Raw genomic sequence first — 22,426 nt, forward strand, 5'->3', positions numbered from 1 at the left:
GTGGAGTAGATTGTCATTGCCATGGGACAATATGGAAATTATTTATTTTCACCCTTCGTAGTGGTGACCCAAGCTGATGGTTCATTTCGTGTGGAGAACATGACCGCTGGTGCATACACCATTATGACCGCAAAAGAACACTATGCCTTCTCTCACCTTTCTGCCACCATCTCTCCTGGGGCTCCCAACCTTGCTGACATTGTGGCTGTAAGGTGAGATATGTTGAGAAACTTCCCTCAACTCTGCCCAACTTCGTCCAATGACATTTTATTTATTTAATGCCTACTGGGCTATATGCGTAATTTCGGTCACAAATCTGTGCATCTTACCAGCACACACACTCCAAATTATTTGTAAATATGTTATGATTACTTGCTTGCCTTGACTGAGCTTGATGAAGCAACGGTTTTTTCAATCTCGTTTGTGAACTGTACATCGTTGGGATAAAACTATTCCTTTAAAGAACAAGACAAGAGTACAGAGTGTTCTTGCTCCCTGAATCACCTTCATTGAGACTTGAAGTTGCTTTGGCACTTTGAATTAAAGGAATGCTTGGTGTACATTCTCCAGATGTGTGGTACTTTGTGCAGTTTCAGTGTGTGTGGTGGAATCTCTGTGAAGAGGTTGCCGGAGGGGTTGAGGCCCAACCAAGCACGCATAGTCTCGCTTGAAGCCCGAGGTCCGGCTGGACGGATTCAGACGATGGAGTCCAATTTGCAGGGTTCATTTTGCTTCATGGTTGAGCCGGGTCAATACCTACTGCAAGTATGCCTCGGCCATTTAACACTGTCTTCCACAATTGACACCACTTATTTGCATTTGGCTTTGTACTTTTCTCATTGAAATGCGGAAAATATTTCCACGTACAAAATCCAATGCATAGAACACTGTGGGAAGTTGATGCTATGAATGTAGTTGTACCGGGAAGACTATTTCTGCAGTGTTCATCGACACGTGTCTTCACAAGCACGACTAGTTGTTCATTCTATTTAACCCTTTGAAACCTTGCAGCCGGTAAACCGACCGCTATTCAAACTTCCACATATCCTGGCGGCTGGTCTACCATCCACCACGTTTTAATTATTTATTTATTTAGATCATGGTCTAAGACTCGTAATGGAGCTCGTTTTATACATGGTTTAAGTCTAATTTTTTTCTTGTTTACAAACATTTCGCAAGCAATTTCCTGAGCAATTAGCGGGTCCGTTATATTACACTTAATCTTCGGTCTGCGTCGCCAATAATTGCTCAGGAAGTGCGAGGGAGATTATTGTGGATTACTCTAAGCCTGAACAGTAGGGCAGGCACCTGTAAGCCTGAACAGTATGGCAGGTAGATCACCCCTCCAACTGAGTTTTATTAACAACCCAATAGCAATGTGTTCATTTTCATTGGAGTAACTTGGTTTCCAGAATCTCACAATTCAAATCCTGGTATTGCTGCTTCCAGCGGGATTTGAACTCACAATTTGAAATGCTGGTGTGTTGCCCATTTTTGACATGATAATTTTGTAATCTAGTCAAAATGTTTGCTTGATGGATAGCTCCAGTGTCACAGCTGCCATTTCTGTCTCTGGTGTACTATTTCATGGCGGATGAGATTGTAGGATTTGTTTCTTATCTTTCCCAGGTTCTGTTGAGTGAAGTAGAAACTCAGGCAGGCATAGCTTTGCAACCGCAGCAAATGAAGTTGGTTGTGATAGATCATCCGGTCCTCGGCCTGAAGTTTGAACAAGCGCTTGGCTCTGTTTCTGGAAAGGTCTTCTGTCTTGGTTGGTTCTACATGGTTTAATTTGCCTTATTTGCTATGCTCTGGAAAATACTTTGTACTTTAGTCCCATGGAAAAAGTGTAATCGCATGATAAATGCAAAGAGGAGTATTTGTAAATACTTCCTGGTTTAAATTTTTTTTTCCTGGTTATTCTATATGGTCTCTGAATAGCACAGATGTGTAATGTCATTCTAGACCCAAATGGATGTCATCTCTGAACATATAAGAGTTTGGAATATTCAAATGCAAATAAGTTTTAAGGATCCCTTTGGTGCTAAGTCATTATCACAAAGTTACTTAAAATTTGATTATATTAAAAGAAACGAGCATATAGTCCGGTATTGGCTCATGATACCTGCTTTTATGCATAATTATTAGGGCCTGGCCTTCATTTGCCTTTTTTGTCCCGTTTTGGTCTGTAGATTTTAACAATTGTATAGCCGTTTGTACTGCTCTCGTTCCGATCATCTGATTGGCACTTTTTCAATTTTGTTGCAAGCATCATGCAAAGGGCTTACCATCAGCTTACAGCGGGTGTTATTGCCTGGAGAGCGTCGTAACATGCAGCTGGTGGATCCTGGATCCCACGCGACATTCTCTTTCCCCGGTCTACTACTTGGGCGTTACAAAGGTACCTACACTTTATGGCAAACGAGCCTTGAAGAACAGATTGTTTACACAACGCGTGAAGAACACGTTAGATGAAGGTTTGCAATAATTGTGTGCGTTTCCCCATCTTTCTGTAGTTTCCGTTGTTCAAGATGAATGGTGTTGGAAAAACCGCAGCCTGGCGCTGGAGCTGGCTATTACTGGCAGTCCATCGATGCTCGAGTTCACGCAGACTGGTTTTCTCCTTAAATGCAGCGTATCACATGACGTCTCGCTGGTATTACCTGATCACATTCTGGTTTAAATTAAAAGATTTTTCTGTATTTTTCTGACAATTAAAAGAACTTTCTCAAACTACTGTCTTGTCAAGCTCTAATTTGGAGCTATTTTTGGTTTGTAGGAGTTTTACCAAGAAGAAGCTGATCCTCCGAATGTTGGTGTTTACAATTTGACCAAAGGCCTCAATCGCTTCTGCTTGTCATTGCCAGGTATCGATGTTTGTTTGTAATTTAACTTGGTTCGAAAGGTTGCTTGAAAAGGACTTTTGTTCTTTGGAATGGGTTTTGATTGTGCCACGGTTGCTCTTCGTGTAGGAGTGTATAAGCTGTCACCACGTTCGTGCCACCGTTTTGAGCAGGAAACGTACACTTACAACACGTGAGTGCACGTTTGGAAATCCATTTCGGGCATAATTTTAATGCGTTGACAAAGGTTTCCATGAAAGCACGTACGATAAACAGGGTTCTGTCTCCTATGGTATTTGTGCGCAGAGCTCGTCCAACATTGTTGATGCTGACAGCCACGCACCATCAAGTTCAAGGGACTGTTATTAGCCAGAAGTACACGAAGGATCTCATGGTAACTGTTAAGTGAGTATTGCTGAATCACACCCTTTGTACCCTAGAATGAGTTTGAAAAGTTTGTAAATGTGAAATTGACGATGTACATGCTAGTATAAGTAAAACTTACCTAGACATGACCATCGTTGGAAATTTAATCTTGGTGCTTTTTCCAGGGTTAGATACTAAGATACAGGTAAGGGTTTACAATTCATGTGGAATTTTCCATTTTACTCTGTAAATACAGCTCTGTTCTATTTCTGGAGACTTTGGCTCAGTTGCCCCATGATACTCTGGTGTTGGTCTCCAGTAGGAGTGAAATCTTTCTTTTGTAATTGATGTTGTAGGTCCCCAGGCTGGGAAAAACCATTGGTCTTGGGCCCACTGCACTCTGATGAAGAGGAGATGTGGAAAGCTAAACCTGGCCTGGGCGAGGGTCAAGATCGTGGAAGAATTGAGTCGCTGTCACATTTTCTTGCTGAGTTCCCAGGACCCTTAACTTTCCGTTACTCACTGTGGGCAAGGTATGTATAGCAAGAGGAAGAATTGCTTTGCAAAACATGTCCCATACCACACCAAGTCTCAGTTCAAAATGTTGATGGGTAAGCAGGAAAAAGTCTGGAAAACTGACCCAAGGAAAATTAATGTGTGATATTTTCAAAAACAAAAGTCCAAAAAGGGCATAACTCCTTAAAAACAAAAAGGGCATAACTCCTTAAAAAAAAATTAGTGAAACATCCCGAAACTAAAAACTTGTTCTGTATCTTGTCATAATAAAGCCATGTACCAAGTTTCAGTTGCATATGTTAAAAGGTATGTGAAAAAGTGCAGAAAACCACAGGTGGGACGGACGGACGGACAGCAAACCTATTGTCCCCTCCGGGTAGGTAACTGATAACTATGTTCTTGGGGATTGCCTTGTGTATGCATGCATTGATGTATGGTGAACTATGATGAACGACAGGAATGGAGGGAGTATTCGGTAGAGTCGCTGAAGTGACAACAACATTGCATGGTCAGCTAAATGATGTTTTCAGTGATGCTGAAGTTTTGTTAGTTTTGGTGACTAAAAAAAAAAAAAAATAACCGCCTTTAGAGGCCATTTTTCCCCGCAAAGCGGGGGTTGGCCTTTTTCGGGAACCGTGGTTGTTGTTGTTTTTCGGTCCCCTTTTTGAAGCAATGTTTTACGGCCGGATTCCCTTCCTGACGCCAACCCTTTTTGCCGCCTTTAACGACAAACAGGGAATTACCAGTGAGCTGGTACTCAATTAGCCGACCTCGGAAGGATGACAGGCTGAGTCAACCCCCCTGGCGTTAATTCAGCGATCGACCGGGATTCGAACCCAGGATCCTAGGATCCTAAGCCGACACCCTAGCCGCTAGCCCAACACCATGGTGACTGATGTTTAAAAACACTTGTTTAATAGATTTGTTGCTTTTCCTTTTCAATGTGGTTGTTTCTTTTAATACACAGGGCAGGTGAGCTTGTGACAGTTGCACCCAGCTCAGCTGAACTTTTGTTTTCCCCCGAGTATGTCGAGGCTGAAATTCATGGAGGTGAGTGAAACTTCAAAAAAGAGTTTGTTGTTGTTGAGGCGGTAGGTATTTGGCAATACCTTTCAATCAGAAGTGCCAAAAAATGTATTTTATAATATATTTCCAAACTTTAAAAAATATATAATGTACCCTAAAGTGGTAGGTTTTACTAGGTAGTGCTGGCCACCAACGTCCTTTAGAGGAGAAAGGGCTCAAAGACTTTGATAGTGTACAAACTGTATTTTGAAGAGAAATGTTGATAATGTACAAACAGTACACAAATTGAGAAATTTGTATGCTTAAAAAAAAAAAAGTAGTAAAATAAAAATGGTTTCATCTATTATTATTACTATTACTGGCAGAGTACCCATCCTATGGGCGATCTTGTTCCAAGTGTGCAATATGTTCTTCTGACACATCCATTTATTTGAGTGGTGTATAGGCAACAGACCGCTGCCTTGATTGCTCCCGAAAATAAAACTAACCCAGGTTACATACATGAAGCAAAGACATGCGTACTGCTTATGTGCGTATATAATACATTGTGGTTATATAGCTCGGATAATTCAATTGCTCCCCCTCCCCTTGAAAGATGAAAATTCCAAGATTGGTGAATTTTTTTTTTTTTTCCAAAACTTGATGGAATCAAAAGAATTGAACATGCACAACTTTAGGGTACCCTCATTAATCCCTGAAAGTTTCAGATTCCTGGATCAAATCCTCTTTGAGGAGGAGATGAAACATATGACATACATACATACAACATACTTCCCTCCATTAAATGTAGATTATTCTTGTTATTATTTTATTTTTTTGCATCAAAATCTGGCTTTTACATGATTCCCACTCACTTCATGTTTGCATGCAGATTGGTGCCCTCAAGACCTGCCTGTACTGCGAGGTGAGGCAGGCCTTTTTCTGAAAGGACACGTTCGTCCAGCATTGCAGGGAGTTCAAATAGTTATTCAGGAGCAGGATTTGAACCACACCATTTTAACACTGCACACAGACCTCTCCGGGGCCTACAGGTAACTATCACAATTTCCTTGTGCTGTTACCTAATCTTATGCCAAGGCCAGAATGCCGAGGCAAAAAACATTTGTATTGTATTTGAATTATAGGGTTTTGGGTTTGATTTCTAGGCAAATCAAATTAAACAACATCTACCATCGAATGCAATGCCATGTTGGGTTTTAAGGCACACCATCCTACATCGGAACATAGTTGAGAAGTTAAGTGAAGCAAAAGCAGATTAGAGATTGTAAAACACTGCATGAAAGCCTTAAACAGCCTTTGGTAAGTGAGAAACAGACCCTGAAAGTTCACCGTCAGTCGGGAGATTCCATTGACATAAAAGAAATAAGAGATTCCATTGACATAAAGGGCCTTAGAATTCACGTCGTTAAGGAGAGGTGACATGAGAATCAGCAGAACCAGCCCAGAGTGGAGACTCATTCTCCGTTACACTTCAGATGAAAGCCTTGTCCACCATTAAAATGACGCCTGAGAAAGGGTTTGACCCTGCAGATAATTCCAAGGCAGCAGCTGGATATGGAGGCCTGCTTGGAGAGAAGGGTAGTTGCTGAAAGTTAGGCCGAGAAGCTCCAGAGAATTTAACTCTCTCTGAGACTGACTACATAAATATATTGGGTGATTTTCCAGCTGATCATTTGTAGACACAAAATGAGAGCTTTGGACTTTCCTGCATTGAGACTTCGTTCGCCCCTAACGGGAGACCAAACGAGATGAGACTTCAATTGGTCAATTAATTCTGCCTTGATGAAACATTATGTCACCTTGGAATAAAATTCTGTTCAACAGATGTGCCAAATCCCTTCAATATATCGTTGTATGTGTTCCTTTCATGTGGGCATGCCAGATATAAGGTATTTGTCATATGCTTCAATGATGTTAAAAAAAAAATTTTTATTCCTCTCCAAGACCTCAAACGTCATTGTCATATGTGTTGATGGTGTATGTAGATATATGTTGTGTGAATATTGCTGGGTGTTTACTGTGTTGGATGTAGAGTTGGCCCTCTTCCAGCGCAGCGAGAGTACCTGGTCTCTGCCAGCAAGGAGGGCTTCCTGCTTCAGGCCGAGGAGAATAGCCCAGGGAACTTCAAGGCCTTCGCCCTGTCAACTGTTTCGCTCAAAGTCAGTCAGACTTTTTTTAAATCTAAACTCTCACATCTATGCCGTGAGATTTGGGGCACCTTGGTTATCAAAAGGAATCTGATCATATCTAGTTCGGTTATGGACTGTTGTACTTTTAGTTATTTACTGTTGTATTGTATTTCATATGCTGTGTGTGATAAACCTCTCCATTATGCAGATTTTCACAGAGAATGGACAGCCACTGCCAGGTGTGCTTCTCTCGCTGAGTGGCGGACAATTTCGCTCCAACCGCCTCACTCTTGATGACGGTTCACTGAAGTTCACAGACTTGGTATGGTTTGTAGGCAATGGTCCCAAAGTGGAAACAAATGCTTTTACTTGATTGAGCAATATTGTCACTTTCAAACAAAAAATTCTTGCATACCCAGAAATTGTGTTGTCAAAGAGCTATATATTTTACAAAAGAATATTCTTGAGCCAAAAGTATAACCTCTTCCAGTGGCACTGGGAAACTGACCCCCTGCTTTGAAGAAATGTGTAGCTCTTGTTGGAGACGAGGTGCAAATGTGCTAACGTCGGTGCCAACTTTGCTTCATGGTGAGGGGGAAATGTTTTGAGGGAAGAACCTTTTGATTATCCCATGTGTGTGTGTGTGCACTGCAGACACCGGGACAGTATTTTGTAAAGCCAATGATGAAGGAGTACCGCTTTGACCCCACTGCACAGATGGTGGAGGTGCTCGAGGGGCAGATAATGCACATAGATATTGTGGGGCACCGCATTGCATTCAGGTGTGTCGCTCTGCTGAGAACTCGCTTTTCAGGGTGCACTCATGATGTGATTGATTATCTTTAAAAACGACTTAAGATTGTGAAAATGATGGAGAAATGGAAACGTCATGTGATGCGCATTCAGCCTTTTAGGGGACCTTGCCAAGTCAAAACCTCGGGTGATGTTAAATCGATCGGGTCTTCCGTGTGCCCGTGTCTTCGTCCAGCCGGAAAACTTGTGGCAATAGTGTTTTGGGACCTAAACGGTTCAATTTGTTTGTGCAGCTGCTATGGTGAGGTCACCTCTCTGAACGGAGAACCAGAACCTGGCGTTTTGGTGTGGGCAGTGGGTTTGGGAGAATGCGTGTCTCACACTGAAGAGACCAGTACGAGCGAGAAGGGACAGTTTCGTTTGCGTGGACTCTTGGTAAGTATGTGTTTCCATTAGGAAATGGGAATGGGAACCACTACCAGGCAAAGCTACCAGGTACTACCAGGCAAAGATGAAATGCCCAATTAAATGTCTATAAATGCACAACTTGAAATTGGGATTCTTGGTTGTTAAGTTTACTATGTTCCTGGACAATTGTATTCAGACATCCACCAACTCTGAAACTTTTCCTGTTCTCTTACCTGGGCCTTCAGCCCTCCTGTATGTACAACATCTCTATAAAGGCAGAAGGAAATGACCACATTGCAAGAGCCATACCACTGCACACGGATATTCAGGTAAATGGAATGAAGAATTAGTGGAAGGGAAGAAGTCGTGGTTGGGGCATTTTGACCATGTGGTGGTCAGTATTCAACTTTGAGAATGTGTGGCATCTAGGTTGGCCAGGCTGACGTGAGTGGTGTGAAAATCATCGCATTCCGACGCACAAACGAGTTTGATCTTAGTGGAAATGTTATCTGCCGTCCAGAATATCTTCCGACTCTGAAGGTAAGAATAATTTCCCAACAAAGAGCAATGGTACATGAGGTCTGGTTAATAATAAAAACCAAATGAAATGCAAACAACAAAATATAGCTTGTGATTTACTTCATGATGTTCATGGTGTATCAGGCAGTGCTTTACCGTGGTGAGGATGGCGACTCTCCATTTCAAACGGTTTCATTTGGCCACAGCTCTTTCTTCCATTTTCCACCACTACAGCATGATGGAGAGGTGAGGGTAGAAGATATGGCTTCTTCTTCTTATTCTTCTTTACACAGCTGCAGGTAACATTGTAAGCTTGGGGGATCAGGGCGGTGCTGTCGTTGCAGTACCCCCTGCACGTTAGAGCACAAATTTGGAATTTGTCCAGGGTGCCAGCGATAGGTAGCCTACTCTTTGTGAAGGGCACCGTGGGATATTTTAACCGTTTAAGGGTGTAGTACTGGTGAAAAATTGAGAAAACTACATAGGTACCTTTGAGAGGTATCTAATTTTCAGTTTTTCTTGAAAGATATAATCTTGGCTCTCAGACCAGTTTCAACGCTTCTTTGTCATATTACATGCATATAATTTGCATAAATTAGACCGTCAATAAAAAACAAGGAAAAACAAAGAACACATTTCTACTTCTATCTTCTATGTCACCTATCATTCTTTTCACACAAAACTTGGTACATGTATTATACATGTGTTACTCTACTACCTGATGAGAGGATTTTGTGAAATTATGTCAAATGTTCACTAATTAGCTAATTATGCCAATTACCAGATAAAACTTGGTTGTCCTTCAATAAATCCACAATGGCTACTCCTATAAACAAAAGCCTTCATCATTTTAAAGGAAGTGATATTCTGAATATCCTGTCCAAATTTCAGCCCAAAAGAATGATGCAAATTAAAGTTATAACAAATACTTCTACTTCCGGTTATTGAGGGGCATGTATGATGTTAGAAAATTTGGAAATTTTTCAATAATTAGGGGTACTTCTATGACCTGTTTATGATTCTTGTTTATAAGACTATAAGGAAACTGTTCAGCTAAAAAAAAAAAATCAAAAAAAAAATCACCAGTTTTTTTTGTTTTGTTTTTTTGTATACAAGGTCGAGGCTCGTGAAAGAGCGAACATTAATCACACAGAAAGACAAACCGACACATAAAACATATAACATAGGGAGCGGTAGACAAGATGGGGAGAGAGGGGGAAGGACACAAACACAACATTTGAGAGCAGGGACCGAGAGACATGGAGACATCGAGAGATCTGAGAGAGGGCGAGGGCTTTGGGGGGGGGGGGGGGGGCGTGGGAAGGGGGCGGTGGGAGAGGTATAAAACATATGGACACTGCCAGGACTTCCAGGAAAGAAGTTGGAATTTCAAACAAGGTGGATCTGGGGTGGATTAGCGGGGGTAGAAAAGTTCAAGGTTTTGGATGGGGGAAGATAAGAGATGGTGGTGAACAGCTGTTTTAAAGACCTGGAGGGAGGAGTGGGATTGAAGGGAGTGAGGGAGTTTGTTCCAGAGGCGGGAGAAAAGAGGAATGAAAGAGTGAAGGTGAGCAGAGAGCCGAGATTTCGGCAGTTTAACCATCAGAGGGTTGCAGGCAGATCTTGTGCGACCTGTAGGAATATTTGGGGGACAGAGCACAGAGAGAGCTGGGGGTGCAAGGCCGGAGAGGAGTCGGTAGAAGACAGAAAGACCACCTACCTGCCTGCGGTGAGTGAGTGAAAGGCCCTCAGAGATAGCTTCATCGCGGGAGATTCCAATAATTCTGAAAGCTTTGGTTTCAACAGCGTGAAGCCGAGCTAGGTGTGAGGCAGGAGCACCGGCCCATAGGGGAGAACAGTATTCCATTGAGCTGCGGATGAAAGCCTTGTATGTGGTGAGGAGCTCAGGTGTGCCGAGGAAGGACTTCGCACGACGGAGGATGCCCAGTCGGCGACTGGCTTTGGAGGCCAGCTTAGAAATGTGGTTTTCCCAAGAAAGATCATGGCAGATAGTGAGACCCAAAATCTTGAGCGACAGAACTTCTTGGAGAGGATTGTTGAGAAAGTAGATGGGAGGGTTGTCCAGTCGATCTTTTCGGAGAGACATAGTAAGAGTGTGAGATTTGTCAGGATTGAAAGACATGTTCCACTTGTTTGACCAGTCTGTGATTTTGTCCAGGTCTTCAGAGAGTGAGGAGGCAGCAGACTGCCGATCTGAGGGAAGAGGAATGGAGCGGCAGAGAGTGGAGTCATCAGCAAAGAGATAGAGAGGATTTTCGAGAGAGTCAGAGAGATCATTGATGAAGACCAGAAAAAGCACGGGGCCCAGAACACTGCCTTGGGGAACTCCAGCCTGAACAGGAAGAGGAGATGAGAGAAACCCATTCAGGGCCACACGTTGACGACGACTAGAGAGGAAGTCCGCCAGCCATGCGTGGAGATTTCCATGGATACCAAAGGAGGAGAGTTTGGTGAGCAGAGCGGGGTGCCAGACCGTGTCGAAGGCACGTGATATGTCGAGGGAGACAGCTCTAATTTCCTGTTTGGCATTGAGGACCTCCATCCATTGTTGAGACAGCAGAAGCAGCATGTCCAGAGTAGAGTGACCTGGTCTGAAACCAAATTGATGATCAGAGATCAAGCCATTGGAGAAGAGGAAAGATTTCATATCCGAAGCAATGATGGATTCCATGACTTTGCTGATAATTGGGAGAAGGCTGATTGGTCTGTAGTTGCTAGGATCTGTTTTTGCACCTTTTTTGTGCAAAGCGGTGATGTTGGCTGATTTCCAAGCAGATGGCAGTTGACCTTGAGCAAAAGAGAGGGTGAAGAGAACAGAGAGAGGATGAGATAGAGCAGCAGAGCAGGATTTTAGGACCCGTGGGCTGATGCCGTCGGGTCCAGTTGCAGAATCAGAGTCGAGGGTTGACAGAAACTTTTCCACCTTGTCAGGAGGAAAGGACACGGAGTCCAGGAGCAGCAGGGTACGACTGGGTATGGTGGGTACAGAGAGGGATGGGTTTGGGACACAAGATTTAGAGGCAAACACAGAGTTGAGGCATTCAGCTTTTTCACGTGCGGAGTCAGCTGTGTAGCCGTTTGAGGTAAGGGAGGGGATGGAGGGGGAACAAACACCAGAAACGGATTTGACCAGACGCCACCAGGATTTGGAAGAGGGAGACAGATAAGAGAGTTCGGTCTTGAGTACTACACCAGTACTACACCCTTAACGCAAGTCGACTAATGCTAGAAGGTGGAACGCCCATTCAAGGTGCAGCACACACATTTATGCCTCTCCCTGTCTGTGACACACAAGGGTGACAGCTTATTGCTGGGTAAAAATTGGAATCCAGATTAGACAGCTCGGAGGTGAGTATGCATTCTGCGAGACTATCCTGCCAACAATAGGTGTTGGTTTGGACAGAACATATAAATTAAGTTCCCAAAATGGGCTGTGAGCAGCGTTTTGTAAACATTGCTTACCACATCACCAAGAAAAGCTTTTGAAATGTTTACATCATCTGTTGATGTCTAGAATGAGCTGCTGCATGCAGGGACGGATTAAAGGTGCCTTGGGCCCCAGGCGGTAACCAACAATGGGCCCTTCCACTCCCATTCCCATCCCGTAGTAATAGACATCAGTGAGCCAAGTCACAGTGCACTGTCAAGTATGCGCAAGGTTAAAGACAGCGTTGTCTTTGCTTTCATTTTTATTATCTTGAGTTTTTAGTTGGAAAAACGTGTCTCCTTTAGGCGGTTTAGATAAAATAGCAACTACACGAATCTTGGAGTACAGTAGTACTTCATACTGCGTAATGACATGGAAAAACTAGAACGACACTCGGTAGAGCACAAACGTCCACCGGGCTAAACAGTTTATGTTTTGTATCTTTAATGAGAGTATATTTTGTATCTTTAATGACAACTAAAATTGGTGGACGAGTTGGTCGTGCTGAGAGTGAAGAGTTTACCTGAACCAAAATATAATCTGCTTGTTCTTGTCGCCAAACCAACTCGTCCACCAATTTTAGTCATAACTCGTCCATAACTTTTTTTTAAATATCTATCGCTTTTTCGCTCGATCTCTCAATGGTGATGAATCTTTAATAATTAAATAATTATCAAATCAGAATCCATATTCGGATCTTCACCAAAATTTTATCAATTAGTCCTTGTCACACACCCAAACCTCTCCAACAAAGTTTCGTCCGAATCCGTCCATAACTTTTTGTGATATATTGCAATGTATCGATTTTATAACTATCACTCAACAACAACAACAACATGCATTTTAAGGCCATTTTCCCTGCTAGAGCGGGGGTTAGCCTCACTTTATAACTATCACTCAATGGTGAAAAATCACTTTTTGTAATTCTCTGATCCGGATACGGATTCGAATCTTCACCAAAATTGAATCAATTCTTCCTTGTTGCATACGCAACCTCTCCACTAAAAAGCCGAATCCATCCACAACTTTTTGAGATAACAAATATAACAAAGGCTTGAAAACATAACCTCCATCCACCTGGATTCTCAGCATAAAATGCAACAATGTTAAAACGTGTTATTAGTCCCCTACCCAGAAGGGATTATAGGTTTGCTCTCTGTCTGTCCCACCTATGGTTTTTCTGCACTTTTTCCCATACCCTTTAACATATTGTTACGTTTATGGGGATAGATAAGATAATACAGCAGGGATGGTAGAATTGTATAGAAATGGCATGGACCATGTGACACGTAGGAGAATTTTGATGTACTCAGTCGGGAAAATGTAGCTTAAGGTTGTGTTTAAATGTTCATCATACAAGGGATGATGCCGTGTTAATTTGAGTAGGGTTTACGGTTAATTCCCCCTGTACATCAAACCCTCTGTGACCAACCCTAACAATTATAACAACCGCCGGTCAGGCGAAACGGCAGCCTGCCAATATAAGACCACCCTATAGACACTTGTGGCAAAAAGGACCCGCCCAGGAAAGGCGGAGCTGACAGTGTTGATGTGGTCGGAGAAGAAGGCCGGCAGGCCACGCCCCTGGAGTGATGCTGCCAGGGGGTAATGTAGTCGGAGCGAATAAGAGGTGGTCGTGCTGGGAGCTCGAGGAAGAAAGTGCTTGGCGATATTTGTGCAGGCTGTGAGGAGAGAGTTTCTGCTGCGGCAAGTGTGAGGAGGAGCTTTGATTGTTGGCTCACAAGGAAGTCGGAGGCTGCGTGTGCTTCCCCAGATGGTGGAGAAAGACGAGACAAAAGTCTTGTCTACTCGCCTCACGCTTGTAGCACCTTCGACACGCTGCGCTTTCGGCGCCGTCGCCATCTTGTGCGCTTTCCGCACGGGCATCACCGAGCTTCGTCTGCACCACCAATCTCCCAAAAGGACTCATTGGGGCCATAGCTAAGTGCCGGCTGGCCAAAGATAATTATTATTTTCTTATTTCCCCCCTGTTCGTGTTTTGTGAGTCCGTCTGTGAGGCACCTCATTTATTTACCCCAGTTTTATTTCCGACATTTTCATTCCGTGCCTTATTTGCTTTCAAAACATTATCTGTGCATTTTATTTGTCGTGTTTTGATTTTTGTGGGTTTCGGAATAAACCCGTGTTTAGTGAGAATAAGCCTTCGTGTCTCTTCCCATCTCTCGCAAGCAGTAACTGCCATAATCGGGAGGTCGCCTCGGGAGTATGCTGGTTTGGCTCATCTGTCCCAGGCTGGTCTTAACTAGCTAGGGACGCGACAATATTCAACTGAAACTTGGTACATGGCTTTATTATGATAAGTTACAGAACAAGTTGGAGTTTCAGGGCATATCATCAATTTTTAAAATTTGTTAAAACAAAAAAAAACATTCATTGGCTCCGTGGGAGGGGACAGAGCAGAGCAATCCTCGCTCTTGTTTATCTACATACCATAGCAAATCCTGTTTGTAATTCTATTAAGGAAAAATAACAAGGCCTTCTCTTACAAACTATATCCACTTCATGTTTTTCTATGTAGATAGAGATCTATTATTAGACAATCTGGTATTGAATGAGGGTGGGGGTGGGAGTCCAGGGTTGAGGGAGGAGACCCTTCATTCGCAAACATTTTCATAACGATCAAGACTGATAAAGACGTCAGAATACATTACTAAAGTACCAAATAGGGCAATTGCTAAACTGCCAATTGTACTTCTTTCTTTCTTTTGTTAGGCAGGTGAGCACAGTAATGGCTGATGTGTTTACAATGATAATCCGCCCCTGCACCCATCCCCCTCTTTGCCTGGCCCTGAGCGAGCGCCATCCACACTCCCCCCTACCACCCACCACACCCTCTTAATCAATCGTCGGCTGTGTGGCTTTCATGATAAAGTAATATTGTATGATTACTGGTTCAATTGTTGATTTATCATTGTGGTATTCCAATGACAATGCAAAACATCAAGCAACCTTTCTTGGTAATTATTTTAAATATATATTTTAAAAAAGTTTGTCCTGAAAACTTGAACCAAATTTTAAATTATCATTTGTATTATCCAAAGGCTTAAAAATATCCACGGCCTAGTTTGTAATTCTGTGTACTAATGCATGCTTCCGTGTAATTGTCTGTTCCAGATGTACGTACTGACCCTAGATTCGTCACTCTCCCAAGTTTTCTATGACTACCAGCTCCCAGAGGTTTCTTTTTCTACTAATGGCCTGCACAAGCACATTACGTTCAACTTCTCTCCAGTGGTATGATGTGCTTCCTCGATTATTGAATCACGTTGCTAAAATTTTGCTTTCAGTCGGTTTGGTTGATGTTACCAATCTGAACTCATGCTTCATGATTCTGGCATCTCAGGATTGAATCCCATTTGATTTTCTTTTGACCTTCATCTTCCAAATATGTCCTTTTAATTTCGGTTGTTTTTATTTGTTTTTGTTTTTTAATACAAGATCGAGGCTCGTGTAAGAGCTAACATCAATCACAAAAAAAACCAAACATAAAATATATGATAAAGGGAGTGGGAAACAAGATGGGGAGAGAGAGGGAAGCACACAAGTATAACATTTGAGAGCAGGGACATCGACAAAATGTCCCTGCTCTCAAACTCTCAAACTCTCTCAAACATTTCCAGCTTGGAAATGTGGTTTTCCCAGGAAAGATCATGGCAGATAGTGAGACACAAAAGCTTGAGTGACAGAACTTCTTGGAGAGGGTTGTCCAGTCGGTCATTTTTGAGAGACATAGTGAGAGTGTGAGATTTGTCAGGATTGAAAGACATGTTCCACTTGTTTGACCAGTCTGTGATTTTTGTCCAGGTCTGCAGAGAGTGAGGAGGCTGCAGACTGCCGATGTAAGGGATGAGGTATGGAGCGGGAGAGATTGGAGTCATCAGCGAACAGAGATAGGGAGGATTTTCCAGAGAGTGGGAGAGATCATTGATGAAGACCAGAAAAAGCACAGGGCCGAGTCCACTGCCTTGGGGAACTTCAGAATGAACAGGAAGGGGGAGATGTGAGAAATCCATTCAGGGCCACACGTTGACTATGACCAGAGAGGAAGTCCACCAGCCATGCGTGGAGATTTCCATGGATACCATAGGAGGAGAGTTTGGTGGGCAGAGCTGGGTGCCAGACCGTATCGAAGGCACGTGAAATGTCAAGGGAGACAGCTCTGATTTCCTGTTTGGCATTGAGGACCTCCATCCATTGTTGAGACAGCAGAAGCAACATGTCCAGAGTAGAATGACCTGGTCTGAAACCAAATTGATGATCAGAGATCAAGCCATTGGAGAGGAGGAAGGATTTGATATCCGAAGCAAAGTACTGTTGTCCTCTTGTTCTCTTGTCAAAGTACTCTTGGGTAAAAGTACTCTTGTTGATGCTCTTGTCCTGCATGTGACATCCTTACAAGCTGTACGTGACATTGCAGAGCTTATAAATTGTTTAACACCACATAACATGTAGAATACCACGTATAACATGTAGGTCTCATTTGCTCAGCCGAAAATATTATCATTGCTCTCATTATTTACATTGACTTGAATTGACCTGTCAGTCGGTAGGTGAAGCAGATGGAATAAAACCTCAAACAAACATAATTATCTTCTTGAATTACCAAGGACAGCAATCCATAGAGGGAAGTTTGCAGTCTCAGATTTTATGCCTCCCCGACGAAGTCGCGGAAGGAATTGTGTTTTCGGGTTGTCGTTTTGGTGATAGGGTTTCGTTACAGCAATAATTAAAAGAACGGCAGAAGGGATCCAAGTCAAACTTGGTATAAGAAGCTATATTATAAAAGGAGCTGTGTTTGTCTGTTTGTCGTTTTATAACTTAAGAACGGATTAACGGATTTCAATAAATTCAACTATGGTGGATTCGGGTAACTCCCGGGAATGTTTGTGATCCCCCCCCCCCCCCCCAAAAAAAACTTTTTTTTTTCAATGGGTACATGGACATGCGTGTCAAAACTGCAAATGCCAACACGAGACGTTGGTTATCCCTGCACGGAGAGCAGGATCTCCCAGGAATCCTTTTTTTCATCCCCCATGGATTAGTCATCGCAGCAAAGATTGGTATTTCTGTGAGTGAAGCGACGGTTCTTATATTCTAGTGTATATTGCAAATATTAAGTTTCAATTATGGGGTCAAAGGTCACAGGCCATGCCCGGCAAAAGCACCACGCGTTGCCCAGTGCTGTTCTAATCCTGTTGGCGTTTTGAAGAAAACGAATGGCCTAAAACACTTACCTGCACCCACTAAGGAATGGGGTCGAGGATCATTTAATAGTACCTTGCATGTTGCTACAAAGCTTAGACACGATAGTGGTTAAAAAAAAAAATACAACTACATTTTCTTTTTGCCTGAAACACTCCCCAGCACTCATTGGTGAATATCTAAAGTTTGATGAAGATCCGTTTAGCCATGGCTGAGAAAAATAGCCACAAACGTACACTAAGATGGATACTTTGAGACCTGGAAGGGCTCTGTTCCACCTTCTGAAACCTGCATATGGAGATAACAACCAACGATGCACACACACACACACACACACACACACACACACACACACATACACATACACATACACATACACACACACATACACACACACACACACACACACACACACACACATACACATACATATACACACACACACGGCTTTCTTGTAGTATATATATAATTTTAAGCTTGAGCATGATGTAAAATTTGGTAAATGTTCTCCATAGAAACAAAGCAAAGCGATTCAGGCTACAGATAATATGGGGTTCATTGGTAACAACCCAACAGCATTTACACTTCACAAATGAGTTTCGATAATTATCCCAATGCTTTTTCAAAAACAAACAGGGGATGTTGTAATCAGGTCCGTCTGCCACGCTATCTATCTCCTCCTAAACGGTTGTGTAGAAATTCACCAAACTTGGTATTTGTTATCAACAAATGGCACAAGGAACTAGATGGTATTCATAGAATACTTACCCTGCGCAGTCAACTTGTTGTGAGCCAACTCTTCTGTTTTTGAACATTTTTTTTCTTTGATCCAATATGGCTGCCAGACCACGTGAGCGATGACATCATAAATTTATATTCTCTGATATAATTGTTGCATAGATCACGCTCAATAAATTTCAAACTCATCAGACTAAGTATTGTCCCTATGACGTCATAACTATGGCACCAATGACGTCATCGTTAACAACACCTATTCCCCATATGGAGTTATTTACAATGAGCCACGTTTCAATTTTTTCCATGCAGCAGTTCTGGAGAAATGGAGGTGCAACATTTTTCGGTTTTTCCAAGATGGCGCCTGTAACACATGACCTATGACGTCATGATTATCATTAAAATATTCTAAAGGAGGAGGCGCTCCTATGGTGAAAATGTAGTGTCGATCAGACCAACAGTTGCTGAAATTTTTAAAATAATGATCGGACGGACAAGTGTTGTATTTGACGAATTATGACATCATAACGAAGGCAGCGATGACATCATCATTAACATATCTTATTCCCCATGGGGAGTAGTTGACAATGGCCAGGTCTCAATTTTTTCCATGGAGTGGTTTCAGAGATAGAGGTGCGAAGTTTTTTCAAGATGACGCCTGTACCACGTGACCTATGACGTCATAATAATCATTAAAATATTCTGCAGAAGGCCCTCCTATGGTGAAAATTTCATGTCAATCGGTTCAACGGTTGCCGATAAAATGAATTTTTAAAACACACACGTGTATGGCACACGGCACACGTACGCAACTGAATGCTTAACCCCGTTTTCGCTTCGCGAGCGCAGGGTAATGATATCGGTATCATTTTTGGCCCCACCCCATGGTCAAAATGTCAAATACAAAAAAATGCAGTTACGGGCACATTTTAAAACATTTTTAATGAAATTTTGTATATGGAATCAACATTTGGGGATGCATAAAAGTAACAATTTTTGGGATTTTGCTCCAGGTGATGGGGACTTTCGGTCACAGGTCAAAACGGGGAAAAATATTTAAACTTAAAATTTGATATTTTGATATAATTTGATACTTTTGCTTTAGGAATCGTGGGGATTTGCGATGGTGCACCTTTGACAACGCTCTCATTTAAGTTTAAATCCCATATATACGGTTCATTTGTCCATTTTCTACTGTTGTCTTTGTAATTCACAGCATGTAAACTAATGGCCTTGACCAGCATGTAAAGCTTTACATGGGGCTTGGACAATGTAGGGGAAAAGGGGAGTGGAGGCGGAATGCAGATCTTGTAGGCCGCATCTAATGCAACTTTGTATCATTAAGATATCATTAAGAAGTGTGAAGCAATTGACATGTAAAGATGACCTCTTTAAATGAATAGTTCTCCAATTACACAATTAATTTCCATTTGCTGTCAGTTAAGGGTGTAGTACTGGCGAACAGGTGATTTTTTATTTTTTATTTATTTTTTAAGCTGAACAGTTTCCTTATAGTCTTATAAACAAGAATCATGCTATTAGAGGTCATAGAAGTACCCCTAATTATTGAAAAATTTCAATTCAATTCAATATAATATTTTGCATGAAATTTGTTATAACTTGGGAAATCATTCTTTTGGGCTGAAATTTGGACAGGATATTCAGAATATCACTTCCTTTAAAATGATGAAGGCTTTTGTTTATAGGAGTAGCCATTGTGGATTTATTGAAGGACAACCAAGTTTTATCTGGTAATTGACATAATTAGCTAATTAGTGAACATTTGACATAATTTCACAAAATCCTCTCATCAGGTAGTAGAGTAACACATGTATAATACATGTACCAAGTTTTGTGTGAAAAGAATGATAGGTGACATAGAAGATAGAAGTAGAAATGTGTTCTTTGTTTTTCCTTGTTTTTTATTGACGGTCTAATTTATGCAAATTATATGCATGTAATATGACAAAGAAGCGTTGAAACTGGTCTGAGTTAAAGCCAAGATTATATCTTTCAAGAAAAACTGAAAATTAGATATTAACTTGACTTTGTTTTTGTGTAAAGGCCTCTCAAAGGTACCGATGTAGTTTTCTCAATTTTTCACCGGTACTACACCCTTAAATTAAGGATCAATTCATTATGTCACTATTTTTGAGGGTGGCAGGTTAAAATGAGGAAACCTCAGTGCTAATGAGGTGCATGGGTGTCTGTACCTGTCCTTCTGTTGGTGGTCCTGCACATAGAAGCGCCAAATGGAGCAGGAAGTGTTACAAGGTTCTTTGCTTGCACTGCCGCTGACAGCACTGCTGCTTCTTTCGATCTACAATCGTGATAAGGTATCTGCTGGGACTTTTTTAATTTACTCAAGTGACTGTACATTGATCAATAACTTTCCAATATTTGTGCAATATGAGTACATGTTTTACTCTTGCCTTTATACGCTGCATTGCTGACAGCCAATACACCCATCTCTTCCAGTTGCTACCTCTACTTGTCCATCTTGGAAACAGAGTCAAAGCTTCTCAGCTCCTGCAGAAAACTTTGGGCAAACAGGTCCTCGTCGATGAAGCGAAAAAGCCGGGGAAAAAGCTGAAAAGTCGGAAGACGTGAACCGATAGTAATGCGTACGATTTTTGAGGTTTGCGTTTGATGTCGTTCCACTTGATTTGATGCTGCCGAGTGGGAAATTTTGCAACTTCCTCTTGTAAAGTATTTATTTTGTGCATTGAAAACGAACTGCCAAGGTTATAATGTCATTGTACAAAATGCAAGTGAAATGATGTACTTACTGATCGCCTGTAATTGGCCTGCCATGATTACGTAAAGCGTTTTTCATGGTTCATGTCGCTTGTGGCGTTGTATTTGCTTCAGTCGTGAATTCATTCTTGATGGAAAGTGCAACTCCCTGCCAGGGTGGGGTTCAGGCCTATCAAATCGGAGGAGACAATAGCCAGGGGGAGAGATACTAAGGAGTCAGGGACGTCCTGTGGGAGGAAGGATTGTGTTAAACAGACGATGTCCAGTTTGACATCATTGGCCTGAATTGAGAGATCTATCAGGTTGGAGCTGAAACCTCAGATGGTTGAGGTCCACACAGTTAGGGGGAGGAGGCATTGGGAGGGTCCAGGATGCGGAGGGCTTTGCGGAGTGTGTTGAGGGGAATGTTTGAATGGGTGGAATGAGCGTTGAAGCTGTAAGGGGAAGGGAAGAGGGTGGTATGAGGAAGGATGCAGAAAGAGGAGACGTGAAGTGGAGGAATGCTGATTCCAAATTCCCAAATTAGACAAATGGAGATGCAGATCATGGGATGGGTGGTAAGAATTTTTGTTGAAGGCATGTAGAAAGGTGGTGCTGTAGGTACGGGAGGAGGGTTGGTGGACAAAGCATTTGGCTGACAAACAGTTTTGGGAAATAATCTTTGTGAAGAAGAGGAATAGATTCTGGTGAAGAAGAATACATGGGTATTCCTGATGAAGAAAGAAGGAAAAGGAAGCATTTTAAAATGTTTTAAAATGCTTTTTAAAGGAAGGAAGAAGCATTTACACTGAAGATTCAGTTTGGAGTGATTGAGAAAAGTGGGGAATAAAAATGGAGGACAGGAAGTAAGGCCGAAGGAAATTCAAGTGGAATGAGACTGGTGTGAATTTTTTTTTTTTTGTTACCTTTTTTGTAATGAGGAGGAGAAATAGGATAACGCTGAGGATGTAGAAAGTGCAATATTTGGGTAAAGGAGAAACAAACTGAGGAACACGGCAACAAAAGGGACACAGAATTCTCACAGCGGCTATCCGAGGAGTAGGCCTTGAACAACATGAAAATGATATCGACAAATACAGCACAACAAGGTATGATTTAACGCGGAAAATTGGACTGAACCACAAACTGCAACACAGGGACAAAGATATAACGGAACATGACGAATCTGGTTCACAAAACCAAGCTTTAATGAGGTGTAAGCGACAGCTGTAGATTCGACTCACGTGGAATAAATCCCTGAATGGAACTCGGGTAGGACTTCCCATCACTTTTTCCATGAATGCTCCAAATTGTCCATTTTGAGCACAACTGCGTTGGTGGATTATAATATGTTCAACTGCGTGTGACAACTTTTGCTTTGAAGGAGTGGCGATCAACTTTGTAATCCTTAAAAAAGACAGAAGATAAAAGCTTGGTCTAAAAATGTTTTAGTGTGCGTCCAATATGTGGCGTGGAGCTATATTCTCGAGTGCATTTGATTGGGTGCCTTCGTCATCACCCATTAATTTATTATATTTCAACAATGGCCTGCCTTTCCTTATTCTTTTTCGTAACCCGGCCCCGCCCTTTCTGTCAGACTTGTTTCGGTCTCCCCACATCCTGGGGTGGGACAGGACTGAAATGACTAATTACGAATACCATTCTGTCCTATTGTAATCTCCATACATTCAGTGTCGTGGATGCGATCATGTACCTATTCTGTC

The 22,426-nt window shown here is 42.1% G+C and overlaps 1 protein-coding gene across 1 annotated transcript in view; it reads left to right on the forward strand.

The window, feature by feature from the left end:
- The window catches only part of LOC137436971 (BOS complex subunit NOMO1), a 57,890-nt gene extending 37,084 nt beyond the window's left edge, over positions 1 to 20,806 (forward strand). Inside the window, exons 11-31 of the mRNA XM_068131227.2 lie at positions 62 to 212; positions 591 to 765; positions 1,630 to 1,771; positions 2,270 to 2,401; positions 2,517 to 2,656; positions 2,780 to 2,867; positions 2,973 to 3,036; positions 3,150 to 3,248; positions 3,566 to 3,742; positions 4,693 to 4,775; positions 5,623 to 5,782; positions 6,784 to 6,910; positions 7,089 to 7,202; positions 7,535 to 7,662; positions 7,927 to 8,068; positions 8,287 to 8,370; positions 8,471 to 8,581; positions 8,705 to 8,806; positions 15,144 to 15,263; positions 20,210 to 20,302; positions 20,445 to 20,806. Of these exons, the coding sequence (XP_067987328.2) occupies positions 62 to 212; positions 591 to 765; positions 1,630 to 1,771; positions 2,270 to 2,401; positions 2,517 to 2,656; positions 2,780 to 2,867; positions 2,973 to 3,036; positions 3,150 to 3,248; positions 3,566 to 3,742; positions 4,693 to 4,775; positions 5,623 to 5,782; positions 6,784 to 6,910; positions 7,089 to 7,202; positions 7,535 to 7,662; positions 7,927 to 8,068; positions 8,287 to 8,370; positions 8,471 to 8,581; positions 8,705 to 8,806; positions 15,144 to 15,263; positions 20,210 to 20,302; positions 20,445 to 20,576 (2,564 nt within the window). The 3' untranslated portion in view covers positions 20,577 to 20,806. The remainder of the gene's footprint in view (positions 1 to 61; positions 213 to 590; positions 766 to 1,629; positions 1,772 to 2,269; positions 2,402 to 2,516; positions 2,657 to 2,779; positions 2,868 to 2,972; positions 3,037 to 3,149; positions 3,249 to 3,565; positions 3,743 to 4,692; positions 4,776 to 5,622; positions 5,783 to 6,783; positions 6,911 to 7,088; positions 7,203 to 7,534; positions 7,663 to 7,926; positions 8,069 to 8,286; positions 8,371 to 8,470; positions 8,582 to 8,704; positions 8,807 to 15,143; positions 15,264 to 20,209; positions 20,303 to 20,444) is intronic.
- Positions 20,807 to 22,426: the final 1,620 nt, after the last annotated feature.

The sequence above is a fragment of the Myxine glutinosa genome, chromosome 11 (genome assembly GCF_964187855.1).
Source record: "Myxine glutinosa chromosome 11, kmMyxGlut1.1, whole genome shotgun sequence".
NCBI classification, from domain to species: domain Eukaryota; kingdom Metazoa; phylum Chordata; class Myxini; order Myxiniformes; family Myxinidae; genus Myxine; species Myxine glutinosa.